This window comes from Streptopelia decaocto (genome assembly GCF_964273445.1).
Source record: "Streptopelia decaocto genome assembly, chromosome: 22".
Classification (NCBI taxonomy): Eukaryota; Metazoa; Chordata; class Aves; order Columbiformes; family Columbidae; genus Streptopelia; species Streptopelia decaocto.
Genome location: NC_138677.1, coordinates 427,953 through 441,947, shown reverse-complemented (window position 1 = coordinate 441,947; position 13,995 = coordinate 427,953). Strand labels below are relative to the sequence as shown.

Below are 13,995 nucleotides of genomic sequence, written 5' to 3'. Positions count from 1 at the left end.
TAAGTGTCCTGGGGTTGCTTTGCTAATCACTCTGTAATGGTTCCTGGGCTATTAAATCGATATGTGCCCAGAGAGGCAAATAAGTCCATGAATCAACTTTCCAATTAAGGCTTCCTTCTTACAAAAAAACACACTTCCATTTTCTCATTGGCAACAGACTGACAGATGGCAGCTGAAGCAGCATGTGCCTCTTGTGAAAACAGGTAACAACAGATGGTTCCATTCAGTCGATCCTTAATTTATTCCTGCACAAGAAAACGGTCCATTGATTTAATCTCTGGTGTCCAGGCAGGGCCTTGCTGATGTTCCTGTGTCGCAGCAAGTGTGTGCATGTCAGGCTTTCTGCAGGTTTGTGGCTGAGTTTTCCATTTTCCCTACCAAGGACAATCTTGCTGTGCACTCCTGAAGTCTCCCATAAGCTGGTGGTTGAGAGAAGGCCGGGGAGCTACAGGGAGCTCAGGGAGGACCAGGCAGCACCACAGGCAAAGCAGACGGGAACTCGACTGGGTGAACATTAATGGAATTTATTGATAGAACAAACAGGAAAGTCTCCCTCATCTCTGGGCGGATCACCGTGCACCCTGAACCGATACAGGCAGGTGTAGTCCGGATGGCCCCAGTTGCTCAGCACTTGCAGCCTGATGTAATTCACGACCCCAGGGAGCTCGTTCTGCAAGGACAAGAAGAAATGAGTCGCCCTTTCCTCTCTGGCCTGTGAGCACTGACAGAAGTGCCGCAGCGACGGCCTTGATCAGCAGCTTCCTTCCTGCTGCCCCGCGGGGGCTTTCGACCTGTGGTGGTCCAGATATTCCCTCATTGGGCCATGAGAACAGCCAAGGAAGAAGCAGCGACCACGTGCCTCAGCAAATACACTGGAAAGCTCTCGCCTGCTTTGGGGCACAGGCTTCCACAGTCAGAAGACCCAGTGCTGGTGTACAATTTCACCTCAAAACTGACAAATTTCACCTCGAATTTGACCAATTTTGCTCTGGGGAGACTCAAAACCCAACAAATTTCTCAATGGGGGTCAATGGGGTTCCATGGTAGTCAATGGAGGTCAATGGGAGTCAATGGGCATCAATGAGAGTCAATGAGGGTCAGTGGGGGTCAATGGGAATCAATCGGATTCAATGGGGATCAATGGGAGTCAGTGGGAGTCAATGGGAGTCAATGGGGGTCAATGGGCGTCAATGGCAGTCAATGGGGACAAATGGGAGTCAATGGGGCTCAATGGGGATCAATGGGGATCAATGGGGATCAATGGGGACAAATGGGAGTCAATGGGGGTCAACTGGAGTCAATGGAGCTCAATGGGGATCAATGGGGAACCTTAAAACTACCTTTAATCCCAATGGGGAGCCCCAAAATGCCTTTTAATCCCAATGGGGAGCTCCAAAAATGGCTTTTATCCCAATGGGCAGCCCCAACATGTCTCATTGCCTTCTCTAGAAAGCCACGGAAACAGAATGGCCTCCCTGTCACTGCTCACTGCCAGCACCAACAGAACCCTCAGGAAGCCCAGTATTTCTGGTCTCTAACTGGCAGACCAGCAGTCGTGCATCCTACGGGATGTGGCCGCTTGTGTGCTCTTGGGGTCCAGAGAGTCAAGCTGATTCCAGCTTCAACTGTGGCGCTTCTAAGCACTGAAGTTTAAACCCAGAATGAAAGAGAAGAAGAGCGGCAGCGCAGCCATCCGCCACCAGGCAGTTAAAGCAGAAGAAAGGCAGCGTGGCACTCGCTCAAGGACAGGGCTGCCTGTACCCTTTGGCAGGGAAGCCTCTCCCCATCCAGCCACATTTCTCCTCCTCTCCTGCAGTTCTCCTCCCTCTGTGTCCCCATACCTTCAGCTGGAAGGTCTGACTGGGATTCAGCGCCGCCAGGAAAGTGAACTGTCCCAGGAACGTTCCCTGCTCCTCGTGTTCTTCCTTGAAGCCCTACAGAAAGATGGGTGGAGAAAACAGAGCGTCTGGTGCACCATGGGAGACTGAACTTCAGCCGGTGAAGTACGGGGTTATTTCAGCTACGGAGTCCAAGGACCATGAGCACAGGGACAAGACGAGAAGCTGCAGGTGGGAAGCACGTCACACTTGCCCACTCAATGAGTCCAGGCTGCCTGTCAGAAAAGGAGCAGATGCTCCCAGTGAGAGGGAGGTGACCTGAGGATCACAAATGCACTGGGACTGGAAGACAAGAAGGTTTAGGACCATGCACTATCCAGCTCCTTTTCCCTGTGGCTCCTGGAGTAGCATCTTGCCCCAGAAGCTTCGAGTGGTACATTGAATAAAAGAGGAATACAATGGGAAGGAAGCAACACCAAGGAGCCTGTTTGTTCTGAGAGACAGGAGGAAGCTTCAGGCCACCAGGATCTTTGACCCAACTTCATTCCCTGCTCAGAAATGCTGTGCAACCGCCTGCCCCCGACTCCAGAGAAATCACTTACATAGACAGCAAAGTCCTTGGGAGCTCCGGAGATGCTTTCTCCATGGAACGCTGTCCCTGAGACATGGGCCATGGTGACGGCTCTGGGAACGACCGGCATGGACAGCTTGATGAACACGTGTCCCTGACTCCCTGGGAAGGGCCAGCAGTTGCCAGGATGATTGTCCGGCTGAAAGGACAAGAAACACTCAGCAGGGAGACACAGGAGGAGAGCAGGTCCATGCGGGAAGGGGCAGGAGAAGAAGCTTCGAGGAGCAAAGACAGGTGGGAAGGACACTCGGAGCAGCGTGTGTGGTTCATTCTCCCAGCCTTTGTGTTACTGCTTCTTGGTGTTCCTACCTCCAGAATCAGCTCAGGGGATCTCATGTAATCCATCACCGGCAGGGAATACAGGAAGACTTTTGCTTTCGCATCCCGGAGTGATGGAGAAGTCCTGGACTGAATGACGGCTGCCCCTGGAAATTCAAACATGAGCATGATCACCAGGCAGTGTCAGGAGGAATATTGCACTGTTGACTTGGAAAAGGCTTCTCAGTTGTCATCCATGTCCTACAGTGGGTTCCCCTCTGTCTTGCTGGCACGACCCCTCTGGAACACACAGCAGGGAGTCATCAAACTGTCGGATTTGGCTGTGGAAATAGGCAAGAATGTGAACCAGCCTTTCTGTGCTTCCCATGGGGACTGGCCCGTTACAGCCTCTGTCACTGGGGGCACTTTACAGGCACGAGGTGACCCGTGACTTCTCACCCCTTCTCTCCTACCCCTGGACACGTTCCAATGCCCATCTTGTCAATCTGGACAGGAAGCGCGTTGGAACTGGTTTGTTTGTACAATGTCACGGCACCTGCTGATTTCAGGGCGTAATCCGGCATCGGGACCTGCATTTCCTCCAGCTTCTCCAGGGCTTGATTGATGATCTCGTGCACAGCCTGGGAAGGAACACAAAGGAGAGCACCTGTTGGAAGGAGAAGGACTGGGGCAAGCAGCTCCCTGCAAGGCCAGCCAAGGTGAGCGGGGACAAGGCCCGTTTCAGATGGAGGGAACGCCCACATTGCCTGGAAGCCTCCCAGGTTTGCTCTGCTCTGACTGTCGGGATCAGAAAGGGCGGGCTGCTCACTCCAGTGCTCTGAATGCTGGAGCTGCGGGAAGGGGCTGTTCCTGTGCAGAGGCCCCAGGCCAGACAGCACGGACAGACAAGCCTTCTGGGCATGAGATAGGCCTGGCTTAACTCTGGACCTCTGAGACCATTCTTTCTTTCCAGCCCTCCCTTGAGGAGGACCCGAGATCTGGGCACAGAGGAAGGTCCAACTCAGACATCTGGCATTCCCGTCACGCTCTCTCTTCCCCATAAGGAAGTGTGGAGCAACAGGAAAAGGAAGCGTGGCCATGACAGCACTTGTTCCAGCAGCACCAGCCTGTTGGCTGTGACAGGAATGGAGTAGGATACGTGTGGACGGAGGATAAAACCCCTGAGCAGATCCTTCTGCCTTGTGCCCTTACCCGTCCGGTAACGCCTGGGAGCTTTGCCTGCTTCACGCCTTCCTGCAGAGCCCGCTCGGCCACATCCTTAGTGCTCCAGCGCAGATGATAAAGCTGTTCCTGGAGCTTACGGAGCTGGACAGGCAGGGACAGGGTTGCGCTGAGGTCTCCTATCTCTGGTGCACTGCTCCAGAGGGTTAAGGTGCCAAATTGTCCCACGTGGTAAACACCTGTCAGACACAAACCAGAGCTTAGAACCTGGTCTAAGGTTGGGCTGTGCCTTGGGCTGCCCGCTCCCCTTGCTGTGTCTCTCCCAAGTGCCATAGCAGTCTCTCCTCTTGCTGCCTTTGACAGTGGCCATCATGGCGTACGGGCTCCGCAATAGACGGACGTTCCCTGCCCTGGACTGTGCTCCTTGTCCTGCAGAAGATTCTCAGCCCCTGGGGCAGGAAAGCTCAGCCACGGCCTCTCCCTGGGCTGAAGGGAACTGGCTCAGCCCTCCTGGAGAAGGCAACTCAGCCCTTCCTCACCCACACCCGTCCCGCTGGAGCAGGGACCGGCACAGCTCTGTGGGGACTTTCTGCTCTTGGCTGAGCTCCTCTGCTCACAGCGGGGGAAGCGGAACTGGGCAGGATGGAGCCCCGAGTGCCTCCTAAAGCACCGTCCTCAGGTCACAGATCTGCAGAGACTCACCGAAAGAGAACAGACCGAGAAGCAGCACAAGGGTCGTTGCCTTGAGAGCCTTCATCGTCCTGCAGAGCAGATAAAGAAAAGGCTGGTGAAGCTGTCGGTTCCCGTGCAGATCAGCAGCAGACTGGAGAACAGCAGCAGGGACTGCAGCCCTGGAGCCTGGCGTTCCTGCCGTGTGCATTGGCTTGGTCCTGCACCAGCTCCAGTCACTGCTGGAGGTGTCACCAGCTGCACCAGTGGGGGATTTGTCACGGCAAAGATTGTTTCCTTAGGGACAAAGGGCTCAAGATTGACTCCGGACTAAGAGCAGGAGTTGCAACAAGAGCTCTGGCCACACTTCACATCTGTGGGGCTGGAGAGGGATTTGCTGGAAATGGAAGGACACAACGGACATCTAATTCTCCTGGCCAGCATCTGATGGACACTTGTGCTGCTCCTGTTCTCCACCCTCTCAAGAGAAGGTTCAGCCTGTGCCCCTACAGTCCAACAGCTGCCAGGGGGGTGTGTGTCTCCCCTCTCGCAGCGTTTCTTCAGCAGCCGGGTTATCTCTGGCCCTTCTCTTGGCAGAACTGCAGACAAATGCAGACTGGAAAGAAGGAGGGTGGCTGAATGTCAGTGTGTGCCGGCAAGCAACGGGCAACCAAGGAAGCGCCAAAGAAACCCTCTGGTGTCTGGGCCCTGCTGCCCTGAGCCTGATCTGCCAAAACACAGCACACACCGCTCTGCAAGGGGGAAATTCCTCCTGCCTGTTCCAGGAGGCTCTCAACAGGCTCCCAGCAACACTCATCAGGAATAAACAACCCCTTTTGTTCTCCTAGAGAACTCCTTGCACCCCTCTGAGGATCTCGAGCCCCTTTCCTGAGGCAGAGCCCTGGTGAGGAGCTGACCAGGTTTCCCACGGAAACCTCCTCTGTCAGGAACACGAGTCAGACCCACGGCCAACAGAGGACACGCTGGTGTCCTTCTGGTCCCCGTGGAGAGGAAAACCAAGCAGGCTCAGGGACAGAACCCACCCTGCAGAGCACAATACAGGACGGAGCTGAGCTCTCACAATCACTGCGGCAGGCTGTGTCTGGGCCACCCCTGGGACTCTCTCTGTCCATCCAAAATGGAGCTGTCCCCCATTCTGCAGAGATCAAAGGCTTCTGGGCCCAGCCCGCGCGTTCATGAAGAGACTGAAAGGCGGCTGCTGCCTTCCAGCAGCTCCAGACCCAGCTCTCAGGCTGCCCTCGTGTTCCTCTTCTGCCCACCCTCCACCCACCCCAGCTGACGAGGTGGAAAACACACCTGGGGAAGGAGCAGAAAATATTCCCAACATTCCAGTTCAGACGTTCAGCCGTCTCTGGGTGTCTCCGGGTACCTGCTGAGGTGCAGGTAACAAGCATCTCGCTCGCTCTGGAGTGAGCCAGAAACTCTGCGATCGCGGTTCCCTCAAGATCGAGAGTGACCGAGGCGCAGGGAGACCCCTGGTCTTATACCCTGCTGTGCCGACCTCAGCGCTGACGCTGCTTTGGGACACAACGGCAGTGGGTGATGTCACAATGGAAGAGGCTGCGCCACGTTTGGAGGCAAAGTCCCACCTGACAGGAGCGGGTCTCACAGTCCTCTCTGCAAGGGAAGGAATCCTTCACCACAGAAAGAGGGAAAGGTACAGGAACACGTTGCTCTCAGATAACAGACTCTGTCACCACTCTTCCTCTGGCTGACCAAAGTTCAGACGGTGTTGGAAAACAACAACAAAACAGCAAGATGTGCTCCTCAGGGAGCACATTATATCAGCCGTTCAACAGTAAGTCCACCTCCCGTCTGAACCTCACAATAAGAAATGCCGTCTTAAATTTCCAGGAGAAGGAAGGGCTTTGAAATGGCAAGACCAGGAAACGTTCATGAAAGCACGGCCATTCAAGTCCACAGCCCTGATCACAGACCACCTGCCCGTTACCTAAGGCAGGATGCTCTCAGCTGATTCGCGGCCACTGACGTCTGGAAAGAGCACAAGGTCTCTTGTTCTTTAGCACTGAGCACGGAGGTTGGAACGGGATCTGGGAAAAAAAACATCTACGGTCAGTCTGGTTTCATTCGAGGACATCAGGACAAGTTGAGTTCATATTCACCAGGAACCACAGCAGGTCCCACCCGTCCCTGCAGACCCCAACACCGCTCCTGTGCCGGGTCCCGAGGAGCAGTAAGCACAGAACAAGAAACCTCCCTTCCAAAGAAGCCCCACAGCCGCTCTTCCAACAAACTGCATAAGCAGCAGCTGAGAACAACCTCTGCTGTAGCTGCACCCAGCTCTGCTGTCTGCACAAGGAGACCAGCTCCTAAATGATCCCCAGCCCTACAGACACAGATCTTCCCCAGGGCAGGGATGAGGAAACACCAGAGTGCACGGACACCTGGTCATTCAGTTGAAGCTGCTGGGGAGAAGGACAGAGGACTAGAGAGAGACAAATCAGACAAGAGAGAAGACAGAGGAGCTGAGAGAGAAAGAAACACACAGGGAAAAGGATGGAGAGATGGAGAGATCAAGGCAGAAAGGGACAAGGAGCTGTGAAGAAACAGGGAGGAAGAAACAGCAGGGCTGATGAGCAGGACAGAGGGATGGGGAGGGGGGAGGAGGAGAAGCAGGAAGGGGGTAGAGAAAGACAGGGAGGGGGATGTACAGATGGAGAGACAAAAGGGAAGTCTGAGAAATAAAGCAAAGTTCGGATCAAAATGAAGAGACTGGAAAGGGAAAACACGCAGCAATGAGCTGGAGGAAGAGGAAAAGAGGGCTGAGGAGCAGCAAAGAGGAAGACAAGACACGTAAAAGGCAGAGCCAGCTGGACAGGGGAGATATAGTGAGAAAGGATGGGGCTGGGAACAGGCAAGGAAGACAGAAAGAAAACCAGGACAGAAAGACATCAAGAAGGAAAAGGGGCAGTAATCTGGACAGAGATGGAGAAAGAAGAACAGGGAAAGGGAAGACAGGCAGAAAGACAGAGAGGGAGCAGGAGAGAGAAAGAACAATAAGGGTTGGGGGCAGGATAGAGATTGGGAAAAAATCCTGGGGTGGGCAGCAAGACGGAGAGGGAGTAAAAAAGAAGAGGGACAGGAATAGGCACAGGGAGCAGGACAGAGGGATACAGTGAGAAATGATGGGGCAGGGAGCAGGACAGAGCAACAGACAAGAATGACAACAAAGAGAAACCAGGGATGGTGAGAACACAGAGGGGTGGAGACGGAGAGGGAGATACGAGAAACCCTGCACGGAGATGGAGAAGGGTGGGGGAAACAGTGAGGAAAGAGCAGAGGGCCCGAGGGAGAAGAGATGAAGAAGGACACAGCAGGAAAGAGGAGGGAGCAGGGAGGGACTGGGACACAAAACAGAATGAAATGACCCCAAGGGCCCAGGACTCACCACAGTTCCTGCTCTCTGCACTGCCAGGCAAGCTGTGGAGTTCAGGCACTTCTGTCTGTGAGAAATGCAGTTGTGATTCGTGCTGAGATGCTTCATGTTTACAGATACAACCAAATGAGGCTCGGGCTCTGAACCTGCAAAAAGGAAAAGGTGGGTAAGTTCTATGTAAAAAGTTCTGAAACTTGTTTATGAGGTTATATTGATAGAGGGAGCTAACATTTTCAGGGTTAACCAACCACATAATAAGGGCCTGCTAACGAACTAACACTTGAAGCCACATCATGAGTATCTAGTTTAGAGCTGTATGTAACCAGTTGTGTTAAGAAAAACCAGAACCTCATCGAGTGCCGAGATCAGAAGTTTTACAGCACCAGCTGTAACCTTGAGGAGACAAGACAGCCAAGAGTTACAGCAAAAGGGGGGCCAGTCTGGTTTCGGTCGACTTGGCAACTTGGGAGACCCATAGAGACCACAGAGACCCATAGAGACCCATAGACACCCATAGAAACCCACAGAGACCATAGCGACCCATAGAGACCATAGAGACCACAGAGATCCATAGAGTCCCATAAAGACCCATAGAGACCCCTCCTCAAAGCCACCAAGTGACACTGCGCAGGCGAACAGGGAGGGTCAAAGAGGAGACTGGAAATGGTTCTCTGAGACTCATTTTAATGAGAAGCGGGAAAGGTTATGGATACGTACAGGCGTTCCTGGGGTCAGTATGAATATGTAACACCTCACTGTATTTAAGCACAGCTCTTGTTGTTCAAAGGGTGCGTGTTGGGCGGAGCGAATCCCCCGCGCACCCTGCGCTGTTTTGCTTTTGCTCTAATGAACACGTGTTTAAGGAATACAATTAAGGAATTGGATTAAACGTTGTTTATCCATAGAAAAAGCCTAAGTTATTTATTTCATTGCTTTACAACAAGTGATCGAATCTGCTATAGAAAAGTTCAACCACCTCCTGTATAGCAAAGGATAAAAGAAAGTGTGGATTTTTGTTGCATCTAATCCATAACGCAAGTACCAACTAAAAATACATTAGCAGTGGGTTCCTTCAAATATTCACTATGAAGGCAGTTGCTGGCACGACTACATTATCGTTCTTACTATTTTACAGGAGAAACACAGGGCACGGCTGATTTTGCCCACGTGCAGCGCAATGATCACACGAGTGCGGTGAACCAGGTGAAAGGCCCTAGAGAAGGAGAATCAGGCTCCGTGTGCAGAGCCAAAACAGAAACCCTTTTCAAACTGTTTAATTTTAAAAAACCACAAGGGGTATAAAGAAGAAAAAAGAGCAGTGAATGTGTATAATGACACAATTAGATGGTTTTTCAGTTCCATGATGTGCTCTTTTACTAACAGTGTCTGCTGGAGTGGATATCCTGGACACAAACAGGCGAGTTCCTGGTGTTGTGCCCATGGTGATTCATCCACTGTGGCCGTGGGTGTCAGGCCTTGATACAACAGACACAAAACCTTGGGAGGGAGGTGATCACAGTAAAACGCTTAAAGATAATGAGCTAGCAGACTTGATTTAGTCTTTATTTAAAAACACACATGGCTGCTGTCTTTTTTCCAGTTTAGCTAGGGCGGGCTCCAATATCTCTATTAATTCTAATTAAAACACGTGACAAAAATTAAGGGGGGAAAGCTTTGTTTTTACAACGGTAAATACAGTCTAAATCGTCCACCCTGGACTGACCAAGGGACAATTTTGATCTCATGTTCTGTGTATTCTACACCAATATCTGTCTTCAACAAACCTTTTACTGGTTTCCATTTCTTTCCCTGATTATCCTTTTTCAAAACAAATGGATCTGAAGGGGATAAAGACAATGCATATGTAACATTATGTATTGTGTAATATGCCTTATGTAATAGGCAATATATGATTTAAAATATATATCTTACTATATATTACACGTAGCGCATTACTATACTACACATCTCAAAGTATAACCACCTAGACCTGTGCAGCATATTAATATTATTTACAGTGGCCGCCATTAATTACAATATTCAATCAGATTCTCCCTGGTTGACTCCCTGTTGAACAGCAAACGATCCATTTTCCAATGTCAGAAAACACAGCCCGGGGGGGATTTCTCCCGAATCCTCCTGCCGATTGTCCAGTACCTACTTCACAATCACAATAACAGACAATTGGTGAACCGTAAGTACTGGACTATAAAATCACCCAAGACACAAGTAACAACAACAACAAACCACTAAAGACACAGACAATTATACAATTGCTACGGCACAAGCAGCAAAATCACTAAAGGTCCTTTTATCAAATTACTGTTCCCTCGTTTTTCTCTTTTCTTTATTGTTTTCTCATTTTTCTCTTTAATTTTTTATTTCTTTCTTTTTTCAAGTTACCCAGTTTACCAAAATGCGCAGATGCGGATGCGCAGACCCAACGCGCTGGTGTCGCCCACGTCTCGCGCAGGCAGCTGCCAACCCAACCAGACAATGAAAGTGCCTTATCTCATTGATGGGGTTTTACCCGCGTCCCAAGCTGGTCCGAGGATCTGTGGTCCCTTCCAGGAATTCCCCGGTGCCGGCACAAGGTCCCAGAGATCCTGGGATCCACGGGAGGTCAGGCAGATTATTCCATCCTCGTCGCCAGAAAACGATACCGAAAAGTCGGCAAACAGACTCTTTAACACTGTTCTGAAAGTGTTAAAAACAGGCACTTTTATTACAGCGCACTGGGCACTCGGGGAATCCCTCCTCTAATCGAGCGTGCGTTCCGCTTTCCTCTGGTTTTACATATCGTGGAACTCCTCAAACAGCAAAACATGTCAACCAATGTTACAGACGTCTCGTGCTCTTTCACCAGCGCGTGCTGGAACAACGAGAAATCTGGAATGAGCGTCTGCTGAAACACGTACGTATTTACCCAATTCAGAACAATGCGTTACATCCGCTGGCCGTACCTCATTGGCAGCAACCCCTCCTGGATTAACACCCTCTGTGGATGGCACGGGTGCCAACTGTTGGCAATCAGGGCAGGACACAAGAACGCTCCTGGCCTGATCCGCTGTAATTTGAAATTGTCATTTTAACGCCTTTGCACTCTGGTGAAAGAATTTATGTGATATTTAGCTTGCTCCAAGGCTTTAGGCACAGTGAGCGGCACAGCTTGTGCATCGGCCCTCCTGTTGCCTTCCGCAAGTGGTCCTGGAAGGGCCGTGCGAGAGCGGGTGTGCATTGCATAATAACCATGATGTCTACGATTTATTAGAAACCATAGCATTCTCAATTCAGCCATCAAAAGAGGATTATCCTCTTCCTTAAGAAAAGAAGCTTCCAGGCGATTAAGTATGCCAGCTGCATAATGTGAGCCCGTTACAACATTCAGAGGTTTGTTACAGAACACCTCAAAGCGATCCCAACAGCTCTCAGCTCAAGAACTTGTGTGACGCTTGGTCTCTTTTCCTACCTTGTGTTTGCAGCACTGGGTATCTGAGTTTAGCCACGTCATTACAACTTTATGTGAGCGACCAGAGGCATCAGTAAATACAGTCTTGTCGCTTACTGGTTGTTGCTGACAGCAGCATTTGCCGTACAACGGTAAATCACCAATTTCAGCCCACAGTTTATGCTGAGGGTAATAAACTGATATGTTCCCTGCGTATGTTGCCAATGCAATCTGGAAATTCACATCTTCAATTACCACTGCAAATTTTCCTTCATTGTAGGAAGAAATATACCTTCAGGTCTACCCCATACATAGCATATAAACATTCTCTGCCTTTAATTATTGGTTTGGCATACATTTCTTTTATTATCCGAACTGTCTTCATTGGTGTGTGAGCTAGAAAAACCCATACGGCCACAATCACCTTTCTCCCTCCTTGAGCTCTCCTGACCTGCGGTTCCACCGCCGGTGTCTTCTTTCTTGATCCCTCTTGACTGGCAGGTGCGCTCCAACCCTCTTTATCCATCACTCTTCCTCACGGGTTCACCTCCTTCCTTGCTTTTCCTTTGCACGCTGCTCCCCTGAAGAGAAACACACGGAGGACTGAGCTACAGCAGCCCAAGGGCACTACAGTCAGACAGGGGCTGATTCCGGGGCTGACACCTCCCCACACCCCACAGCGCGCCCGCCTTGCCTTGGCACCAGCCCCTCGCACAGCCCTTCCCCTCAGCTCTGCCCTCCCTGCAGCACAGCTCCCGCACGTGCCCTGCTCAGGCTGGACCCCAATGTCACGGGTCAGAGAAGGCACAGCTCAGTACAAATGCCCACGGGCGGGACCTCCCAGTTTCATTCTAGAAAGGGGAGATCGCCCCCCGCCCCGCTACACATGGGACAGTCCGCCCTGTTGAGGGAATAGCGGCTGGGACGCTCCCATTGTGGTTATGGGGGGGAACTGGCTTGGTGCAGCCTGTGAGCCCCCCAGACACAAATTTGGGGTACAGACGCCCCCAGTTTTAGCTATAGGAGATACAGACACCCCCCCCTTTTAATTACAAGAGGTACAGAGCCCCCCCGCCTTATCTATAGGTCGCTACATTGTGGGTAATAGGGGATTATAGGGGATGGGACTCTCCGATTGGCATTTGGGGGGGTAGCACAGAGCTGGTGCAGCCTGAGGGGGCACAACGAACCCCCCGGTCACGGATTTGGGGGGGCGGGACCCCCCGCTTTCATTCTAGAAAGGGGCGATCCCCCCCCGCCCCGCTACACATGGGACAGTCCACCCTGTTGCGGGAACAGCGGCTGGGACGCTCCCATTGCGGTTATAGGGGGTTTATGGGGGGGAACAGGTTTGGTGCAGCCTGTGAGCCCCCCAGGCACAAATTGGGGGTACAGACGCCCCCACTTTTAGCTATAGGAGATACAGACCCCCCCCTTTTAGTTATAGGAGGTACAGAGCCCCCCCACCTTATCTATAGGTCCCTACATTGTGGGTAATAGGGGATTATGGGGGATGGGACCTTCCTATTGGCATTTGGGGGGGTGGCACAGAGCTGGTGCAGCCTGGGCGGCACAACGAACCCCCCGGTCACGGATTTGGGGGGGGCGGGACCCCATAGGACCCATAGGCCCCCCCAAGTCCCCCATATCCCCCCCATAAGAACTCATAGACCCCCCCAAACCCCCCCATATGAACCCATAGAACCCCCCATATCCCCCCCAAACTCCCCCATATGGACCCATAGACCCCCCCAAACCCCCCCATATGAACCCACAGACCCCCCCATATCCACCCCAACCCCCCCCATATGGACCCATAGACACCCCAACCCCCCCATAGGACCCCCCCCATACGAATCCATAGACGACGCCCCCCCCCAAGTCCCCCATATGAACCCATAGACCCCCCCAACCCCTCCCATAGGACCCATAGCCCCCCCCCCCCAAGTCGCCCATATCCCCCTCATATGGACTCATAGGACCCCACATATCCCCCCCAACCCCCCCCATATGGACCCATAGACCCCCCCAACCCCCTCCATAGGACACCTCCCCCCTCGCCCCCCAGCCCCCCCTCACTGGAAGGGGTTCCCGAAGCTGACGGTGAGCGGGGGACCCATGGGTGCGGTTGGGGGGGTCAGTCCAGGCTCAGGCGCAGGGACCCCGAGTACCCCCCATCCGTGGCGAAGGCGAAGATGGAGAACAGCTGCGGGGGGGCACGGGGTCACCGGGGGGTCATGGGGTCATCAGGGGTCATGGGGTCACCGAGGGGTCATGGGGTCACCGGGGGGGTCACACCCCCCACAGTCACCCCGGAGGGATCAGGGAGGGTCAAGGGGTCAGGGGGGTCAATGGGGGTCATGGGGTCAGGGGGGGTCAAGGAGTCAGGGGGGTCAAGGGGGTCAGGGGGGTCACGGGGTCAGCAGGGGCCATGGGGTCACTGGGGGTCACACCCCCCGCAGTCACCCCGGGGAGGGGAGGAGGTCATAGGATCGGGGGGGGGTCAAAGATTTGGGGGGGGGTCAAGGATTTGGGGGGGTCAAGGGGGGTC

At 52.7% G+C, this 13,995-nt stretch overlaps 1 protein-coding gene across 2 annotated transcripts; it reads right to left on the bottom strand.

Annotated features, from left to right (window-relative positions):
• Positions 1 to 277: 277 nt before the first annotated feature.
• Positions 278 to 10,632, bottom strand: LOC309449092 (SUN domain-containing protein 3-like). 2 transcript variants are annotated; one of them, XM_082071004.1, is made up of 13 exons: positions 10,527 to 10,632; positions 9,981 to 10,153; positions 9,781 to 9,834; positions 8,009 to 8,142; positions 6,551 to 6,650; positions 5,896 to 6,216; positions 4,612 to 4,670; positions 3,940 to 4,148; positions 3,284 to 3,368; positions 2,779 to 2,894; positions 2,441 to 2,608; positions 1,842 to 1,934; positions 278 to 670 (listed from the first exon to the last, which is right to left on the bottom strand). In XM_082071004.1, the coding sequence occupies exons 6-13, from the start codon at positions 5,991 to 5,993 to the stop codon at positions 515 to 517; spliced, it is 984 nt and encodes a 327-aa protein (XP_081927130.1). In that variant the 5' UTR covers positions 5,994 to 6,216; positions 6,551 to 6,650; positions 8,009 to 8,142; positions 9,781 to 9,834; positions 9,981 to 10,153; positions 10,527 to 10,632; the 3' UTR covers positions 278 to 514. The 2 variants fall into 2 exon arrangements, with proteins under 2 accessions (XP_081927130.1, XP_081927131.1); XM_082071005.1 differs by lacking the exons at positions 5,896 to 6,216; positions 6,551 to 6,650; positions 9,781 to 9,834.
• Between the last annotated feature and the right edge of the window lie 3,363 nt (positions 10,633 to 13,995).

What these genes read in the sequence shown, in the direction of transcription:
- LOC309449092 (XM_082071004.1), bottom strand. Translation starts at nt 5,993, where the DNA reads ATGCTTGTTACCTGCACCTCAGCAGGTACCCGGAGACACCCAGAGACG. An exon ending in TTACGCCCTGAAATCAGCAG is followed by an intron (nt 2,895 to 3,283) that starts GTGCCGTGACAT and finishes TTGAATTTCCAG; the next exon opens with GGGCAGCCGTCATTCAGTCC. An exon ending in GTCAGACCTTCCAGCTGAAG is followed by an intron (nt 671 to 1,841) that starts GTATGGGGACAC and finishes TTGTCCTTGCAG; the next exon opens with AACGAGCTCCCTGGGGTCGT.